At 39.7% G+C, this 17,200-nt stretch overlaps 1 protein-coding gene across 1 annotated transcript in view; it reads right to left on the minus strand.

Moving 5' to 3' along the window:
• The window catches only part of trappc8 (trafficking protein particle complex subunit 8), a 122,559-nt gene that overhangs the window by 61,122 nt on the left and 44,237 nt on the right, over window positions 1-17,200 (minus strand). The window contains exons 13-14 of the mRNA XM_030433738.1: window positions 13,824-13,955; window positions 8,710-8,934 (exon numbers count right to left, since the gene is read on the minus strand). Of these exons, the coding sequence (XP_030289598.1) occupies window positions 8,710-8,934; window positions 13,824-13,955 (357 nt within the window). The remainder of the gene's footprint in view (window positions 1-8,709; window positions 8,935-13,823; window positions 13,956-17,200) is intronic.

A 17,200-nucleotide genomic window follows, 5' to 3' on the forward strand; every position in this document is an offset into this window, starting at 1 on the left:
CATTTTCATGCTTTTTCACATCTTTTTCGGCCCCCTTACTCTACAGCTTTTCATCCTTTTTCACCTTTTTAAGCTTTTTCAGCGCTCTTACTCTACATCTTTTCATCCTTTTTCTTTAACCATTTTTACCTCTTCCAACCCTCTTACTGTACAGCTTTTCACCTTTTCATCCTTTTTTCACCTTTTTAACCCTTGTGCCCTCCTTAAAAAAACTTCCTCTAACCACCTTCGTGGCAAAAATGTACACGCACAAAATCTGCCATAAAATACTCATACATCAATATTTTTTCCTGCTTTTTTTTTTGCTTGAATCCCTTAACCAACTTGTTCCCTGATCAAAATGATCAAATATTTAATAATTTTCAGGATTTTAACCCTTTAAATGCCAGTTTGATTATTTGAATTATCAATTATATAAAAAAAAAAAAAAAACACAAAATATGTATTATTTTCTATATAATAAGTAGTAGGCTTATGGGGATTTGGTGGTGATTAGAGTCTTGGATATGTCAAAGATTACCAACAAAATTGATTTGATTGCAACAGTATTTTTTATGTCGTAACAAATACTCCCTCTAACCACCTTCGTGGCAAAAATGTACACGCACAAAATCTGCCATAAAATCCTCATACATCAATATTTTTTTCTGCTTTTTTTGCTTGAATCCCTTAATCAACTTGTTCCCTGATCAAAATAATCAAATATTCATTAATTTTCAGGATTTTAACCCTTTAAATGCCAGTTATATTATAATTATCTATAAAAAAAAAAAACACAAAAAATGTGTTATTTTCCATATAATAAGTAGTAGGCTGATGGGGCTTTGGTGGTGATTAGAGTCTTTGATATATCAAAGATTACCAACAAAATTGATTTGATTGCATTAGTATATTTTATGTAGTAACAAATACTCCCTCTAACCACCTTCGTGGCCAAAAATGCCCCATTGACTTCCATTAAAACCACATTTTTTTTTATCTCACTACCATTACAGTATTAAACAATGCATTCTGTAATGTCAGCATGCCATTTTGAAGAAAAGTAGTGATATTTGACATTTTTGATGTATTTCACCAGATTCAACCATTTTCCCATTGTAGGCCGATGCATGAAATTCTTGTATTTTTGCCAGTTATATTATGGAGCCGGGTGACTACCAGGGCCCAGTGTGTGTGTGTGTATGTGTGTGTGTGTGTGTGTGTGTGTGTGTGTGTGTGTGTGAGAATCTGTAAGCATGCACTGATCACTTCAGCGGTGAAAGGTGGTTAGAGGGTGCAAAATGCATTACAGGAAAATAAAAGACATGTAATAGTAAAAGACACTGGATTTCAAAAATTTAACTAAAAAGAAGTGTTCCTACAAAAATCCATGCCACAAGCTGTAACACAGCCAAAATGATCGCTAAATCAAAAAAAAAAGTTGAGAAAAATGTACAAAAAGGGTTAAGCTCCTTCACCCTGTAGCACCCGATATTGTAATAAATTCCTGAAAATGTCATAACGCCTGAAAATGTAATAAAATTTACACTTAACTCGATCGAAAATGTAATAAAACCCAATAATGTAATAACTTCACCAATAATGTAATAAAATATCCTGACTGATATTGTAATAACATTTTTACCGATAATGTAATGCCTTATTACATTATTGGGAATTCATAACATTTTCAGATGGGTCTTTTTTTTCAAATCTGATAATGTATAATGTAATATATATGTTAATTTTCCGTCCAGAGTTCTACATTTTGTGTTATGAGAATCTAAGAATGTTATATACACTGAAACAACAGAATGACTATTGAGTTAAATTGTAGAACCTGAGTACTATACAGCCATATGCACGTGTGCAAATAATCAGGGACATGCAACTACATCCTGGTCCTACTGAGTGGGTGATGGACTTACCTCCTTGGGAGACCAGAATTCCAGCTCAGATAGAAGCTTCTGAGCAGCACTGGAGACCCCAGTTAACTCCTCCCTAAACGTACCTCTTCACTTCACAGATTTCCAACAAATCATAACCCCATGAAAACAACCACAAAACAACAAAACAACTTTCAGTAACACTTCATTCATAACACCTGCATACACATTACATGACACCTGACATAAACATAGGCCTACATATCCACTCGTAAATGCTTATTATACAACTTTCAATGTCAAATTGACATCTTACTCTATGTCAAGTGACATAGTGGTCAGCTGACGTACTGTCATACTGATAGTATATTATGAGATTTTGCTGTATAAATAAAGGGTAAAACAAAAATGTCAGCATCAAAATGACAAAATTTGATGACAACTGACATGGATATTTTTCAAACTCCTTTTATGGGGTTTATATAGGGTTTCTGAAGTTGTATGTTGTTTCTATGATAGTACATTTTTGTAGTGGTGAAAGTAATTGTCTAAAGGTCTTATATCCATTCAAATCCCATTTTATTGACATGACATCATTTCTGCAACACTATCTGCTGGTAATATCAGTAACATGTTTAAATCGGATTTTCCATTATACAGTCTCTAGTTTTGTTATAAAAATTATGCTTTTGATATGCTAATTCATCTCGGCACCGGCATCCTGGCCACCAGAGGGCCTGCAAGGGAGAACACGATCAGGGTCTCTTTCAGTGGTGGCTAGATGAAAATATGTCCAGCAGCATTGAAGCTTTCTCCCTTTATATGATCACTTAAGTAAGTAGGTAAGAGATTATGCAATGTCTCTGCATCAATACCTTCAGATTTCTGTAGGATACCAGAAAAAGTTTGATAATGGTAGGGTAATGGTAGGCTTTAGACTAGTTTCTATTAACCATGTGGCTACATGCTAGTTTTTACTGATGCTAACTTTTTGACACTTTAGCCAAGTCTTGACTACTTCTTTAAATAGCTTAAGATGTCTATCAGAAAATAGTTTGATAGAAGATAATGATAAAGTGGTAGGCTACAGGCTAGATTTTTGTTATTGACCACATGTTACATGCTGATTAGAAGTTAATTAAAGGTTGAACTATGGAGAATGTTTATTAACCCTTAGGAGTCTGGGGTATAATTGGCCATTTTTGACTACTTTTGATTTTACCATTATATTTCACCTTAAAAACTATTTACTTTGCCTTGTTTGGTGTCATTATTTTCAGCACAACCTCACATGGGTGATTGAATAGTTATCTTTTCATTTCAACACGCTGTATTAACACAATGGACCTAAAATAACAAAAAACAAAATCTGAGTAGGAAAAAGTTGAATTTTTCACTGGGAAAACCACAAATATTTTTAACGAACCATTTTTATTACTTATAATGCAAATATAAATTGTTTGCTAAAAGTGTAAGTTATTATAAGTTATTGAAATTTACAAAGTTATATGTAACTATTTACATTTAAATGCAGGCAATGCCTCAGGCTCAGGTCTCCCTCAGCTCTCCTGCCTGCTCCACATTCAGCTGTCTCCCCATTGTTTTGACTCACAAAACAAAAAAAACCGACTCCACTACACACTAAGGCAGAAGAGGCGGAATACGGCAGCGTCTCCGGAGAAGAGGAAACAGACCCCCTCTGCCCAGCCTGTTACTCAGCAACGCTAGATCGGTGAAGAGCAAAATGGAGGAACTCCGTGTGAACAGCAAAGTTTGTTTTGAGTACAGAGAATCAAGCGTGATGGTGTTCACAGAAACCTGGTTCCATCAAGATATTCCAAACTCCCACTTTGAGCTAGAGGGGTTCTCTCTCATCCGAGCAGACAGAACAGAGCTGTCAGGGAAGAGCCGAGGGTGCGGGGTCTGTCTGTTTGTGAATGACAGTTGGTGTAGGAATTACACTGTGAGAGACACTGTATGCACAGCTGACGTAGAGCTACTGTGCCTGTCTCTGAGACCTCACTACTTTCCGAGGGAGTTCGGGAATGTTTTAATTTGTGCTGTGTATGTTCCCCCCAGTGGAAACGCAGCAAAAGCCGCTATCAGAATAGCAGACTGTGACAACTGCAACGTACACCCGGAGCCCTGATTGTGATTCTCAGGGATTTTAACCATTGCGAGTTGGAATTATCTTTCCCTGGATTTGAACAATATATGACATGCAACACACGACACAACAGAGTCTTAGACAAATGTTATGGAAACATAAAAAATGCATACACTGCAAAACCATTGCCCCCACTGTCAAACTCTGACCATAATACTGTCCAGTTAATCCCAATATATAAGACTGTTTTTAAAAGGAGCAAACCAAAAACTAAGACAGTGAGAGTGTGGGACAAGGACAGCTTATAAAACACTCAAAGGATCCTTCCTCTGCACAGACTGGGACATATTCTCTAATTTGGAGATTGATGAGGCTACAGAAGTAATAACAGACTACATACATTTCTGTGCAGATAATGTGGTCACAAAAAAGGACATTACTCTGTATCCCAACAATAAGCCCTACATAACCAAGAGTGTAAAGGATTGTATTGATAGGAAAAAGCTAGCTTTAAAAAATAACGATAGAGTGGGACTGAAAATGGTGCAAAGAGAACTCAACCAGAGGCTGAGAGAAGCCAGAAAGCATCACAGGGACACTATAGAGCAGACTTTTATGTCAATGAATTCAAAAAAGCTGTGGGACTCTATGAGAGCTATCACAAATATGAACACCACTAAGAAGCGCCTCAGTACTGATGATGATCTGGGGAAGGCAAATTAATTGAATGACTTTTTTCTCAGGTTTGAAAACCATGACTTTTCTGAGGAATGTAATAATGTCATGGAAACTATTTTAACTGATGTTAGCTGTAGGATTGTAATTGACCCACTCAGGATTCAGTCTATCTTTAAACATGCGTGTACTAAAAAATCTACTGGCCCTGACGGCATTTCTGCGCTGCTCTTAAAGGCATGTGCAGAAGAGCTCACTCCAGCTTGGTGCCCCATCTTTCAGCGGTCTGTGGACTCACACACTGTTCCTGCCCAGTGGAAAAAATCCATCATAGTACCTGTAGCTAAAAAACCGTGTCCAGTTGATAATAATGACTTAAGACCTGTGGCCCTGACTTCGATTATCATGAAAAGCTTTGAGAAATACATGTTGTCTGTGCTTAAGGCAGAGGTCAATTTGGCACTTGATCCATACCAGTTCGCTTACAGGCAGGGGAGAGGTACTGATGATGCCATCAACAGCATCATCCACTTCACTGTCAAGCACTTGGAATGCCCAAAAGCATATGCATATGCATTTATTGATTTTAGCTCAGCTTTTAACACACTTCAACCCCATCTGCTCATCTCAAAACTGAGGCAGATGAGCGTCAACCCTTTTTTAATCAAGTGGTATTTTTCCTTTTTAATTAATCGAAGTCAGCAGGTAAGAGTCAATGATACCCTCTCAGAATGCAAATCAATCAGCACAGGTGCCCCACAGGGTTGTGTCAGCTCCCCAATCCTTTTTACACTTTATACTAATGATTGTATAAACAGCCACCTAGGGAACCATGTTTTTAAATTTTCTGATGATACTGCCATCCTCAGTCTACTGCGCAAAGATTCTAGTACCTCAGCCTATTTTTCTGAAATAGAAAACTTTGTGCAATGATGTGATGCTCACCACCTCATTTTGAATGTTAAAAAACTAAAGAAATGGTCTTAGACCCGAGATCAGTAGGGGACCATAGTCCTGTTGTCATACATGACTCACCCATTGAGCAGGTCAGCTCATACAAGTATCTCGGAGTTCACTTAGATGACACTTTTAGTTGGTATGTGCATGTTGAAAGTTTGTGCTCTCGTTTACAGCAGAGACTGTATTTTCTGCGCAGACTGAGAGCATATGGGGTGGACAAAAGCATCATGTTTTTATTTTACCAGGAAGTACTAGAGAGCTTAGTCAGATATGGGATGTAATCCTGGTATGGCAACATCAATGCAAAACTAAAAACTGAACTCGCTCGTCTGGTGCACACGGCCATGAAGGTGATTGAAAAAAGTGACTATCAGACCTTGCAGTTTACTTATGAACAAACTGTTCTTAGGCAAGCCCAGAGGATAGTGACTGACCCATCCCATATTCTTCATTTAGAATATAACCTCCTACCCTCGGGCAGACGATATAGAGTCCCTCACTGTAAACTCAACCATTTTAAGAATTCATTTGTTCCAACCTCCATCAAATTCCTAAATAATGCTGCTTGAGGCCGATATTTGTGCAATAATTTTTAGAGTGTTTTGATTATTTATTATGGTGATCTTTTAGCATGTATTACTTGCGTATAGTGTATGTATGTGTTATGTTATGGGATGTGTGCAATACTGTTATGTATTTGTCAGCGATGGTATGGCTGATGATGTATTGTTTTTTGTCATTGTGGCTGTCAAGGCATTTATGGCACAGCTGTTGAGTCCAAGACAAATTTCCCTGAACGGGACAATAAAGTATATCGTATCGTATCGTAAACACACTACACTAAACACTGCAGAACACACTAACTATACACTCCAAACACTGCTACAACACTGCTACATCATCTAAAATTAGTCATGTGATTTGATCACGCCAGCGCGATCGTCGACTCCTAAGGATTAAAAGCTATATTTTTTAGGTAAATCTCATATTATACTATCAGTATGAAAGTATGTCAACTGACCACTATGTCACTTGACATAGAGTAAGATGTCAATTTGACATTGAAAGTGATATAATAACCATTTATGAGTGGATATGTAGGCCTATAATATATGTCTGGTGTCATGTAATGTGTATGTAGGTGTTATGAATGCTTATGTATACTCTTTTCAAATGAAGTGTTACTAAAAGTTGTTCTGTTGGTTTGTGGTTGTTTTCATGAGGTAGTGATTTGTTGAAAATCTGTGAAGTGAAGAGGTATGTTTAGGAAAGAGTTACCTGGGGTCTCGAGTGCAGCTGGAATTCTGGTCTCGCAAGAAGCCAAGTCCATCACCCACTCAGTAGGACCGGGATGTCATCGCATGTCCCAAGTATCTGCACATGTGCTTATGGTTGTATGCAGTAGGCAATTTGAGGGGGGATGAGGGGGGATGCCGTCCCCCTTGTTAGCAAAATTACCAAAAAGCATCCCCCTTGTCAACCTGCCTTTACTCTCCATCCGCAAGCAGCAGATAGTGTGTGACAAATCACAAGCTGTCGCGATCAGCTCCAGTGCACTGTGGAGTCAAGCCGGCTTTGCTTTGCGACCCGGCTGCCTGGTTTATTTTTGACGAAAGCTGCAACAAGCTGCAACAAGTTGCACAGTGCAGATCGCGCCAACAGGAAGTCAGAGACACAGGAAAGGCATGGAGCATCCGGTCAATTTTCAATATGAAATGCCCTGTACAGACTCCAGATTGTATAAAAACTAAAAAATGACCAGATCAACAAAAGTTGGCTATCTATGTTCTGAAAACAAAATGTTACTTTTTGTTAGCATTTCTAAGTATGTCTGTTCAGAACATGGTGGCTAACGTTATGTTGCCAATTGTCATTTTTGTGCTTGTTTATAGTTTAACCATTAGTGAGCTGGCTGTTACATTTCCTGATACCAGCTGTTTTAACCCCCATTGAAACACACTCTGCTGGGCAAACTGTGTCATTACACCAATTTTTTATTACCCCAAGCATGTTTTTCTGCATTATACTTTTTAGATATAAGGTTTTAAAACCTTATGAAGCAGCCGACAAATCAATAAAGGCAAATACCGATAAGTCGGTCGAGCTTTTCATCCCATTTTTTTTTTTATTTAAATCTTGTATGGTTTTGAAATAATCAAAGTTTTAATTTTAAGGATTTTTAGCCTGTCTTCTGATTTTTTAATGGTTGTGTATTGCGTCAGCTACAGTGCGTGACATCATCAACTGCCGCACCCCAGAGTGTAGAGCAGCTGGAAAATCTGGAGAAAGAATTCTCTTCGGCTGGATTTGAATCCCACATCTTTTACTTTACATAAACAATATATACACAGAAATGTAGGAAATCTTGTTGGCTTGCTCCATCGTTAAGCTTTTTCAGCCATTACAGCTTTTTCACACATTCAACTTCATGTTCAGCTACAGAAACAGTTCAGCTCTTTCAGCCTTTAACTTTTCAGCTTTTTCAACTTTTTCAGCTTTTCAGCCATTTCAGATTTTCAGTCATTACAGCTTTTTCACACATTCAACTTCATGTTCAGCTACAGAAACAGTTCAGCTCTTTCAGCCTTTAACTTTTCAGCTTTTTCAACTTTTTCAGCTTTTCAGCCATTTCAGATTTTCCGCCATTTCAGCTTTTTCAGCCTTTTCAGCTTTTCTGGCAGTACAATCAGCAGATTTCGCTTTAGCCTTTAGCATTCACATCGTATCTTCGCAGGAAATGCAATTTTTTTAGTTTATTTTTGATAAGAACAGTGGATAAAACCCAGGTCTGACTTTCGACAAAAAAAAAAAAAAAAGTTTGATACCAATATAGGTCTTACTGAAGGCATTTAATGCTCAAAATATAATTCATAAATATTCAAATATATTCGAATATTAATATTAATAAACAAACAAACTTTGAATATGATTTTTGGCCAAAAATCAAAGCCCTAATGTGTTGTGCTACAATGAGCCCTTGTTATGCATCATCTTTACTGCATTCTATACAACTTTGCAGGGAGACACACCGAATAGCCTCCCAGTATTTGCCCTGTAAATTCGGTGACACTTGGTACAGAAATTGTCACAAACTGTTGTTACCTTGTAAACATAGAGGTACTCTCTAAGAAAGGCGCTTTGCTGCGTGGCCGTCTGTCTGCTGTCATTGGTCAGAATCTGTCTGAAGGCTATTACAGCTTTCTCTGGTTGGCGAAGAGTGAAGGACTGACGGCCGATTGTGAAGTTGATATGGTCCTCTGCCAAAGACCAGCTCCTCTCCTTATAAACCTGCATGGCCTGGCAGTAACAGCGTAGTGCATGCCTCCGCTACATGAAAAGACAGTTGAGAGGGAGAGAGACAGGGGATAGAAGAGGTCGTGAGGTACATAATGCAACCAATGAATAACAGGAAAAAAGTAAAGAAAAGAAAGTTTGATGCTGAATGATGATGAACAAAAACATCATGCGAAACACAAACAAACCTGGGACACTAAATGTCAAGGATTTCGGTCCTCTATTTGAGCACAAGGGATGCCTCAACATGCCTCCTGATATCCACATTACCTATGCAGCACTTAAACTGGTGGGAAACAATGTTGGCCCCCTGCATGAATTTTTTTTTTTTTTTTTTGCATGTTTGTCAAACTTAAATGTTTCAGATAATCAAACAAATTCAAATATAAGAAAAAGATAAAACAAATAAACACAAAATGCAGTGTTCAAACTAAGGTTTTTATTATTAAGGGGGCAAAAAATCCAAACCTACATGGCCCTGTAGGCAAGTGTTTGCCCCCCAGTTAAAACATAACTTAACTGTGGTTTATCACAGCTGAGTTCAATTTCTCTCGCCACACCCGGGCCTGATTACTGCCACACCTGTTCTCAATCAAGTTATCACTTAAATAGGACCTGCCTGACATAGTGAAGTAGACCAAAAGATCATCAAAGGGTAGACATCATGATTATTCAAAGAAATTCAGGAACAAATGAGAAAGAAAGTGATTGAGATCTATCAGTCTGGAAAAGATTACAGAAGCCATTTATAAAGCTTTGGGACCCCAGCGAACCACTGTGAGAGCATCATCCACAAATGGCGAAAACATGGAACAGTGGTGAACCTTCCCAGGAGTGGCCGGCCGACCAAAATTACCCCAGGAGCGCAGCTCAACAACAGACCCAACAACAACATCCAAAGAACTGCAGGCCTCACTCCACCACAAGAAAGAGACTGGGCAAAAATGGCATGCATGGCAGAGTTCCAGGACGAAAACGCCTGCTGGGCAAAAAGAATATAAAGGCTTGTCTCAGTTTTGCCAGTAAACATCTTGATGATCCCCAAGAATTTGGGGAAAATACTCTGTGGACTGACAAGACAGAAGTTGAACTTTTTGGAAGGTGTGTGTCCCATTACATCTAGCATATAAGTCACACAGTATTTCAGAAAAAGATCATCGTACCAACAGTAACATATGCTGGTGGTAGTGTGATGGTCTGGGGCTGGTTTGTTTCTTTATGACCTTGCTGTGGTAACTAGAACCATGAATTCTGCTGTCTACCAAGAGATCCTGAAGGACAATGTCCGGCCATCTATTTGTGACCTCAAGCTGAAGCGAACTTGAGTTCTGCAGCAGGACAATGATTCAAAACACACTAGCAAGCCCAAATCTGAATGGCTGAAGAAAAACAAAATTAAGACTTTGGAGTGGCGTAGTCACTGATTTGTGATTCTGTGGTATGACCTTAAAAAAGCGGTTCATGCTCGAAAACCCTCCAATGTGGCTGAATTACAATAATTCTGCAAAGATGAGTGGTTCAAAATTCCTCCACAAAGAGTCATTGCAAGCTATCGAAAATGCTTGATTGCAGTTGTTGCTGCTAAGGATGGCCCAACCACTTATTAGGTTTAGGGGGCAATCACTTTTTCACACAGGACCATGTAGGTTTGGATTAATAATAATAAAAACCTTAATTTAAAAACTGCATTTACTTGTTTTATCTTTGACTAATATTTAAATTTGTTTGAAGATCTGAAACATTTAAGTGTGACAAACATGCAAAAAAATAAAATCAGGAATGGGTCCAACCATTTTTTTTAACACCACTGTACTTGTTGTTGACTGATGGTCTGGGTTGGTATGAGTGATTGATGAATGTCGTGGACTGTTTGTATGGAGTGTTACGCTAACCGAAAATATAAATAAAAATATTTTAATGCATGCAACAAAACGCATGTGGATTCAAAGGTGTTTCAATGTCAAATAAACAACTTTTTTTTTTATAAAATAAGACCTTATATTTTCTTTTAATATCGATTCAACTTCAAGTGTTTATGCCTTCATGTGATTGAAAACCACTGCTCCTCTGCATCCCTGTCATCACGTACACTTGTGTGTCTTTTGTCCTAAATGACGAGCAATGATTGCATCCTGCTTGACTAAAATGCAACGCCTTGTAGTTCTTTAGTTAAAAACAACAATAAATGGCTCCTACAATACCTGCCCGATTGTTAAGGGCAAAGTGCATAACAACAATACTAAATTGAAAAAAGGAACTACCAAATCCAAAAAAATCCTATGACAAATGTGAGGATGTGTGTGTGTGGCTCTTCACTGACTTGCTGTAACCAGCAGACAGATCTTGCTTATTGGTCTCTCAACGAAGTTGGTCTGCGTCTGCAGCTTTTCCACTCCTCGCCATTCTTATTTGGTCAGGGTAGATTTCATTAACTCCAGCAGTTACCCATGAGCCTCGTGGAGAATTGGCATCTGCTACCAAGAAAGTGTCCCCTTGCACAAAGTTTCTTCTGTTGTTGACACTCTTGCATGAGCGGAAGATATTCTTTTACCCATCTGGACCAGAACAGGTCTGACATGTACTGTGCTTGGCACCAGTTCCGTCTGATGTATGTGTCCTCTTCCTTGAATATTCCACTTGGGAGCAGGGAGCATTGGCTGCGCCTTTAATAATAGCAGGTGGTTTGGGGTCAGTTATTTGGATAATCTGATACGGTGGTCCATGGACAGCTATTGAGAATTGCTTCTGCCTCACACTTGACAGTGTGAAGACTATGATCATCTAATGTTAACTGTTTATGACAGAGAGCAGAATTATTTTAATCATCAGTTCCCACATGCCTCCATGATGGGCAGCAGCAGCTGGTTTAAAGGTCCATGTCACACCGTTCTTTTGCATGATTCTGTGCTCTAAGGGCTTTGTCTTCATATATCCTCTTCAGATTCTCCATTTTCTGCTTATATCAACTGATTTGGAGGCCCCATTTCAGCATGCCCTAAGTGGATGACAACTTCAAGGAAGTCCCTGCACTCCTGGTGAAAGCTAGCGTCTTTGAGAAACTTCCTTTTTAAGCCCAAGGCTCACTGTTCTACTAGCCCACAATTGTTTGACATAGAGATGTCAACCTTTTTGAATGGGAGTTTCAGTTGGTAATGTCCATCTGTTATTGTGGTGGATTTAGACATGATGTGCATGAATTGTTTGTCTTCTATGGATATGTCAACCTTTTCTTCAAACGCCCTCTAAGGGAAATCATGATTGTAGCTCTGTTTCACAAGACCATCTAAATTTACCAGAACTTCAGTGCCACTGCAGTAATTCAAAAGTCCATAAACCACCCATCCATCTTCAATACAGTGCTCAAAGGTGTGAATGAAAGTCATGTATTTCAAAGGGTTGCCTTTATGAATCTATGCACAGCAACTTGACTGCTCTTTATGTCACCATCATGTCCACTTCCATCATCATCACCATCATTATCATCATCATCATCCAAATTGGGATCAAACTGTATGAAATCCTGATTCTGTTTTGAATGCACACTGCATCTTCCGCTCTTTCATCCATTTCATCATATGCTTTGATGCTTGCATTTGCAGCAGTAAGTTGAGTTTCAAGGATTAATAGTTCTTGTTTAGCTTTTATTTCAGCTCTCCTTTGCATCAGCTCAGCTTCTTCTCTTTCAAGGGCAAGTTTCTTCTTTAGACTTTCAATTTGAAAAAAAGAGTGCAGCTCTTTCGTCTGGACGATAAAGCTGTAGATGATCTGCTTCTGCCCTGCTGAAGCTCGTTTGTCATTCCAACAGAGCCAACAGAAATATGTTCTTCGGTTTTCTCTGTGATTTGCTGTTCTTGTCAAGTATTTCCACATCCTGTATCCTTTTATTTGTTGTATTTTTTAATTCAATGAACTGAGCCACCTTTGGTAAGTGCCACTTTGTGTGATCAGTTTCCTTATCCTCTTCTTGAATAATTTCAGAAATCGAGGCTTGCAGTATCTAAATTATCATAAACTACCATTGGTGACTCTATTTGGTTTCTTTTCTTTGTATTCCTCTGCCTTGCTTCTTTCTTCAAGCACATTTGCAAATTCTATCATTTCAACAACGACAACATTATCTCCATGATTCAAAGATATTTCTGTTATCAACAAGTCAAAAGTACCATGACACATGAATCAACTTAGAAATAAATTCACATAAACAGAACGGGGGCTGCTCTCTTCACAGTGTGGCAGCGTCGGGCCGTGTAACCTTAAGCTGCGGGCATCAGTGATGGTGCACTCTCCAAGGGAAGCGCTACACTTCTTACCAGTGTTACACTATCCATGTATTGCAGTGAACAAAGTCATTCAATCGTGACATCAAACATACGGCTTCATCCGTTCAATTAAATGCAGATAAATTCCTTGTAAATGTGTCAATAAGTCATGATTCCTTAATTCTTTATTCTTGTTATCCGCTTTATTCATGTTCACAAACAGTTCCTTTTGTCAATGTCTGACAAGCATAATTCTTTATCCATCCTATGTGCTATTGGAGCCGTTTCCAACTTTGTGTCAAGGCTTTCAGTCCTCTATTCAAGCCCAAGGGACACCCTATGGCAAATTGTTTGAAGTTGAAACAAATACATTGGCATTTTTAACACAGCTCCTATATCCATATAAACATATGTTGTTGACTGAAGGTCTGGGTTGGGATGAGTGATGGATGAATGTAGAATAATCCATGCATGTGGATTCAAAGGTGTTCTTTACTTAAAACAACAAAATGGGTCCTACAGTAAATGTTTGCAATGCAGCACATTAAAGAGTCACTTTGTCGCAGACAGGTACTTTAGCCCGTTCACGGGTAAAAACCTGTTAAAAGCTTAAGGGCACCAGTGGGTTTAACTACATAGGTCAGTGATGTTTAAAGGACTCACCTGTCCTGCTTTGCTGAATCGATGACCAGCCAGGATCATATGGAAGGCAAACTTGCGCACCATAGGGTTACGCATATTAATAAAGCAGTGGGCAGCCTGTTCCAACAGCAGAGCACTACGCAGATCAGAGTCCTGGACAAGAAAATAAAAATGAATGTCAAAGCAGAATCAATACACAGCAATTTACTTGATAATTCTACTTGTCAACACTTATTAACTATGAATAAATCCAACTACATAAAAATGTAAAAAAAAATATATACATATATATAGTTTATGGAGTTTTTCGGGCATCCAATCTCCGAAAAGAGGAGTATTCAATGTTTCTACAGAACCTGTTTTCAGTCTTGCAGTGCAATTCAATTAAATTCAATTCAAAACATTTTATTTGTCTCCAAGGGGCAATTTAAAAGGAGCAGCATCATTAAAAAGGACAAACAAATATCAAGAACATGAAAACATAAAGTGCTATAGTCAGTATTTTCTTTGACCATCACAGTCAAAGTGCTCTGTGCTTCATGGTAAAGTGCTGTGCGCTGTGTGCATTCAGTCAGTTGAGGGGCAGCGATGTTGGGACAGGGAGGAGTCAGAGTTCCGGAGCTGGACTGCTGTGGCGACAAAGGTGGCCCTCCTCCTTTGTGTTCTGCAGCATGGACAGCACAGCCTGCGGCCTGATGGGAGCCACTCAAACACTGAGTGTATAGTGTGTGAGGGGTCATGTAGGATCCTGTAAGCAGTGCGGATTGTTTGTTGGTCACAAAAAGCAGACAGAGCTCTAACAGGGTGTCCAATGATTTTAGAGCTGACTTTGGTGATGCCAAGTAAACGTGTCTGATCTTGCAGGCTGATGGAATAAAACCAGGAGATGAATGAAAAAGTTAGGACGCTCTCAATGAAGGAGTGGTAAAAGGTCAGGAGAATGACTTTGTTCACACCAAGCGATCTCAGCCTCCTGAGCATATATTGTCTCTGGTGGCACTTTTTCAGAATCTCCTCAGTGTTCGCAGAAAACCTCAGAAGGCTGTCGAAAATTGTGCCTCAGTACCTGTATTCCTCCAACTCCTCCACAGGCTCCCCACAGATGGTGGTAGTGATGGCCTCTGCCAACTCTCTCTGCTTGCTGGAGAATGTCACAATCACCTCTTTAGTCTTTGATAAGTTCAGCTGGAGGCAGGCGCCCTCACACAAGGTGATAAAGTCCTGAAGAACAGAGCTGTGGTGAAGGTTTAGGGTGGAGAGCAGAGATAGCAGGACTGTGTCGTCAGCGAATTTAACCAGGTGACAATTTGGCTGGGTGGACCTGCAGCCCCTGCGGGGAGCCAGTGGAGGTGTGGAGAATGTCAGAGTGGGAACTGTTTACAAGCACCCTCTGTGACCGGTTGGCTAAAAAGTCTGTAATCCACATGGTGAGCTGGTGATCCAAATTGAACCGGGTTATTAACTTCTTGGCAAAGATGTGTGGCTGGATGGTATTAAATGCAGAAGAGAAGTCTGCAAACAGGAGCCTGGCGGTGGTGTTGGGGGTTTCCAGATCTTTGTGAATGGTCTCCAAGATGAAAATCTTAGCGTCGTCCACTCCCCTGCCGGCCCTGTATGCTAACTGCAGTGGGTCCATCAATGGCTCAACAGATTTGGTGATGGAGCTTTTGACAATCCTCTCCATCGCCTTCATCACCAAGGAGGTCAGGGCCACAGGCCTAAGGTCATTAAGTACCTTCGTGGCACCCTTCTTGGGGATGGGAATGATCATGAAATGTTTTCCTTCTGGGGCACTGTGCTGCAGTTCATGGAGGTCTGGAACAGTCTATTACTCTCTTGCAATTTAACACTAAGTAGTTTCCACATCTTAAGATGATATGTGGTCATACCAGACTACAGCCTCCACAAATGCCATACACTCTAACTAGTGAGAGAAGGCTCCGCTAAATTATCGAAAAAATTTACGTTAGCTTGTGTTGGCGATGCTTGGTGAGCTGTTGTTAACAACTGGGTGCTTTCGGTTCAGATGTTGAATCATTGTCGACGTGCTGTTGTGGTACGCCAGTACTGCTTTGCAGTAGACACGTTGTACTTTGTTATCTTCTTTTTTTAAGTGTGAAATGATCCAAAACTTTGGACATTCTCTGACTTTTACGGACGGTTTCTTGGCTCTCTGCCATCGCGCTAACGCAATTCTGAATGTAGCGGTGTGTGTCCGAAAAAACAGTCCGTCTGGAAACATGATTCCTGAGCTAAGCAGGCCACGTAACGCGGTTGATAGGGATTAAATGAAGCCTCGAGGCAGAGATTTTGCCTCGATCATTTTTTGTAATCGAATTATTCGAGTTACTCGAGTAATCGTTGCAGCCCTACATCATGCCTTGTGTGGACATTCTCTTCAACCAGCTCCAGAAGTGGACCATCGACTCAGTCTTTGTCCAGGGAATCATGCAGCAGTTCACACAGTTTTTCTGACTTCAGCGTACATTATGTCATACTGGCAATAGCAGGCCACCGAATTATAAAGGAACGACTTGCTTAGCAGAAGGTGTTGCTTGAACATGCCCCGACGGCAGCGTGCCCCGACGGCAGCGTGCCCCGACGGCAGCGTGCCCCGACGGCAGCGTGCCCCGACAGCAGCATGCCCCGAGGCGCATGGACTGCAAGGGCCCGTTCAATGCTGCTTGCAGCTTTAATTTTGTTTGATTCTTCATTCCAGTGACTAGATTTCCTGATTATCATGGACGATAAAATGTATAGAAGGTAATTTTACTTGTTTGGCTCAAGCACTCATAAGTGGGGGTATAAGTGTACATAAAAGCTGTTTTCTAACTACCAATACACAACAAAAGCTGAAGGCAAAGAAGAAGACACTGATGTGTATGACTGCACAATTAATCACAAAATAATTGAAAATCGCTATACAACTAAGTGCAATATCCAAATCACAAGAACTACAATTATTTTCTAAATGGTAAAATGTGTCACAAAACACTGTTTCAATGAAATTTTGTATCACTGAAGAGATGCTCTGGCCTACAAAGCTTGTTCTCCAGATGTGATACAACATGTTTGTTTGGCAGAGACCAGGAGAAATGCCTCATCATCATGACATCTTTCAACATCGAAAATTGTGATGTAAAATGTTATTTTCCATAATAATCAGGAATTATATCGCAATCACACCATCTGTCAAACTAATGGCACTATCACTTTTTGACCATATAGTGCAGCCCTAGTGATGCACCAGTTCTAATTCACATGAGACAGTGGATCCAGAGAACCCACCTGCTTGCTTTCAAATCAGCTGTGAGGGAAACTTTGGGATTTGTTCAACAGTTGTATGTGAGTGGAAACACGTCACACATTCTAGCACATACTAAATGGCATCATTCAGA

The sequence above is a fragment of the Sparus aurata genome, chromosome 11 (genome assembly GCF_900880675.1).
Source record: "Sparus aurata chromosome 11, fSpaAur1.1, whole genome shotgun sequence".
NCBI classification, from domain to species: Eukaryota; Metazoa; Chordata; class Actinopteri; order Spariformes; family Sparidae; genus Sparus; species Sparus aurata.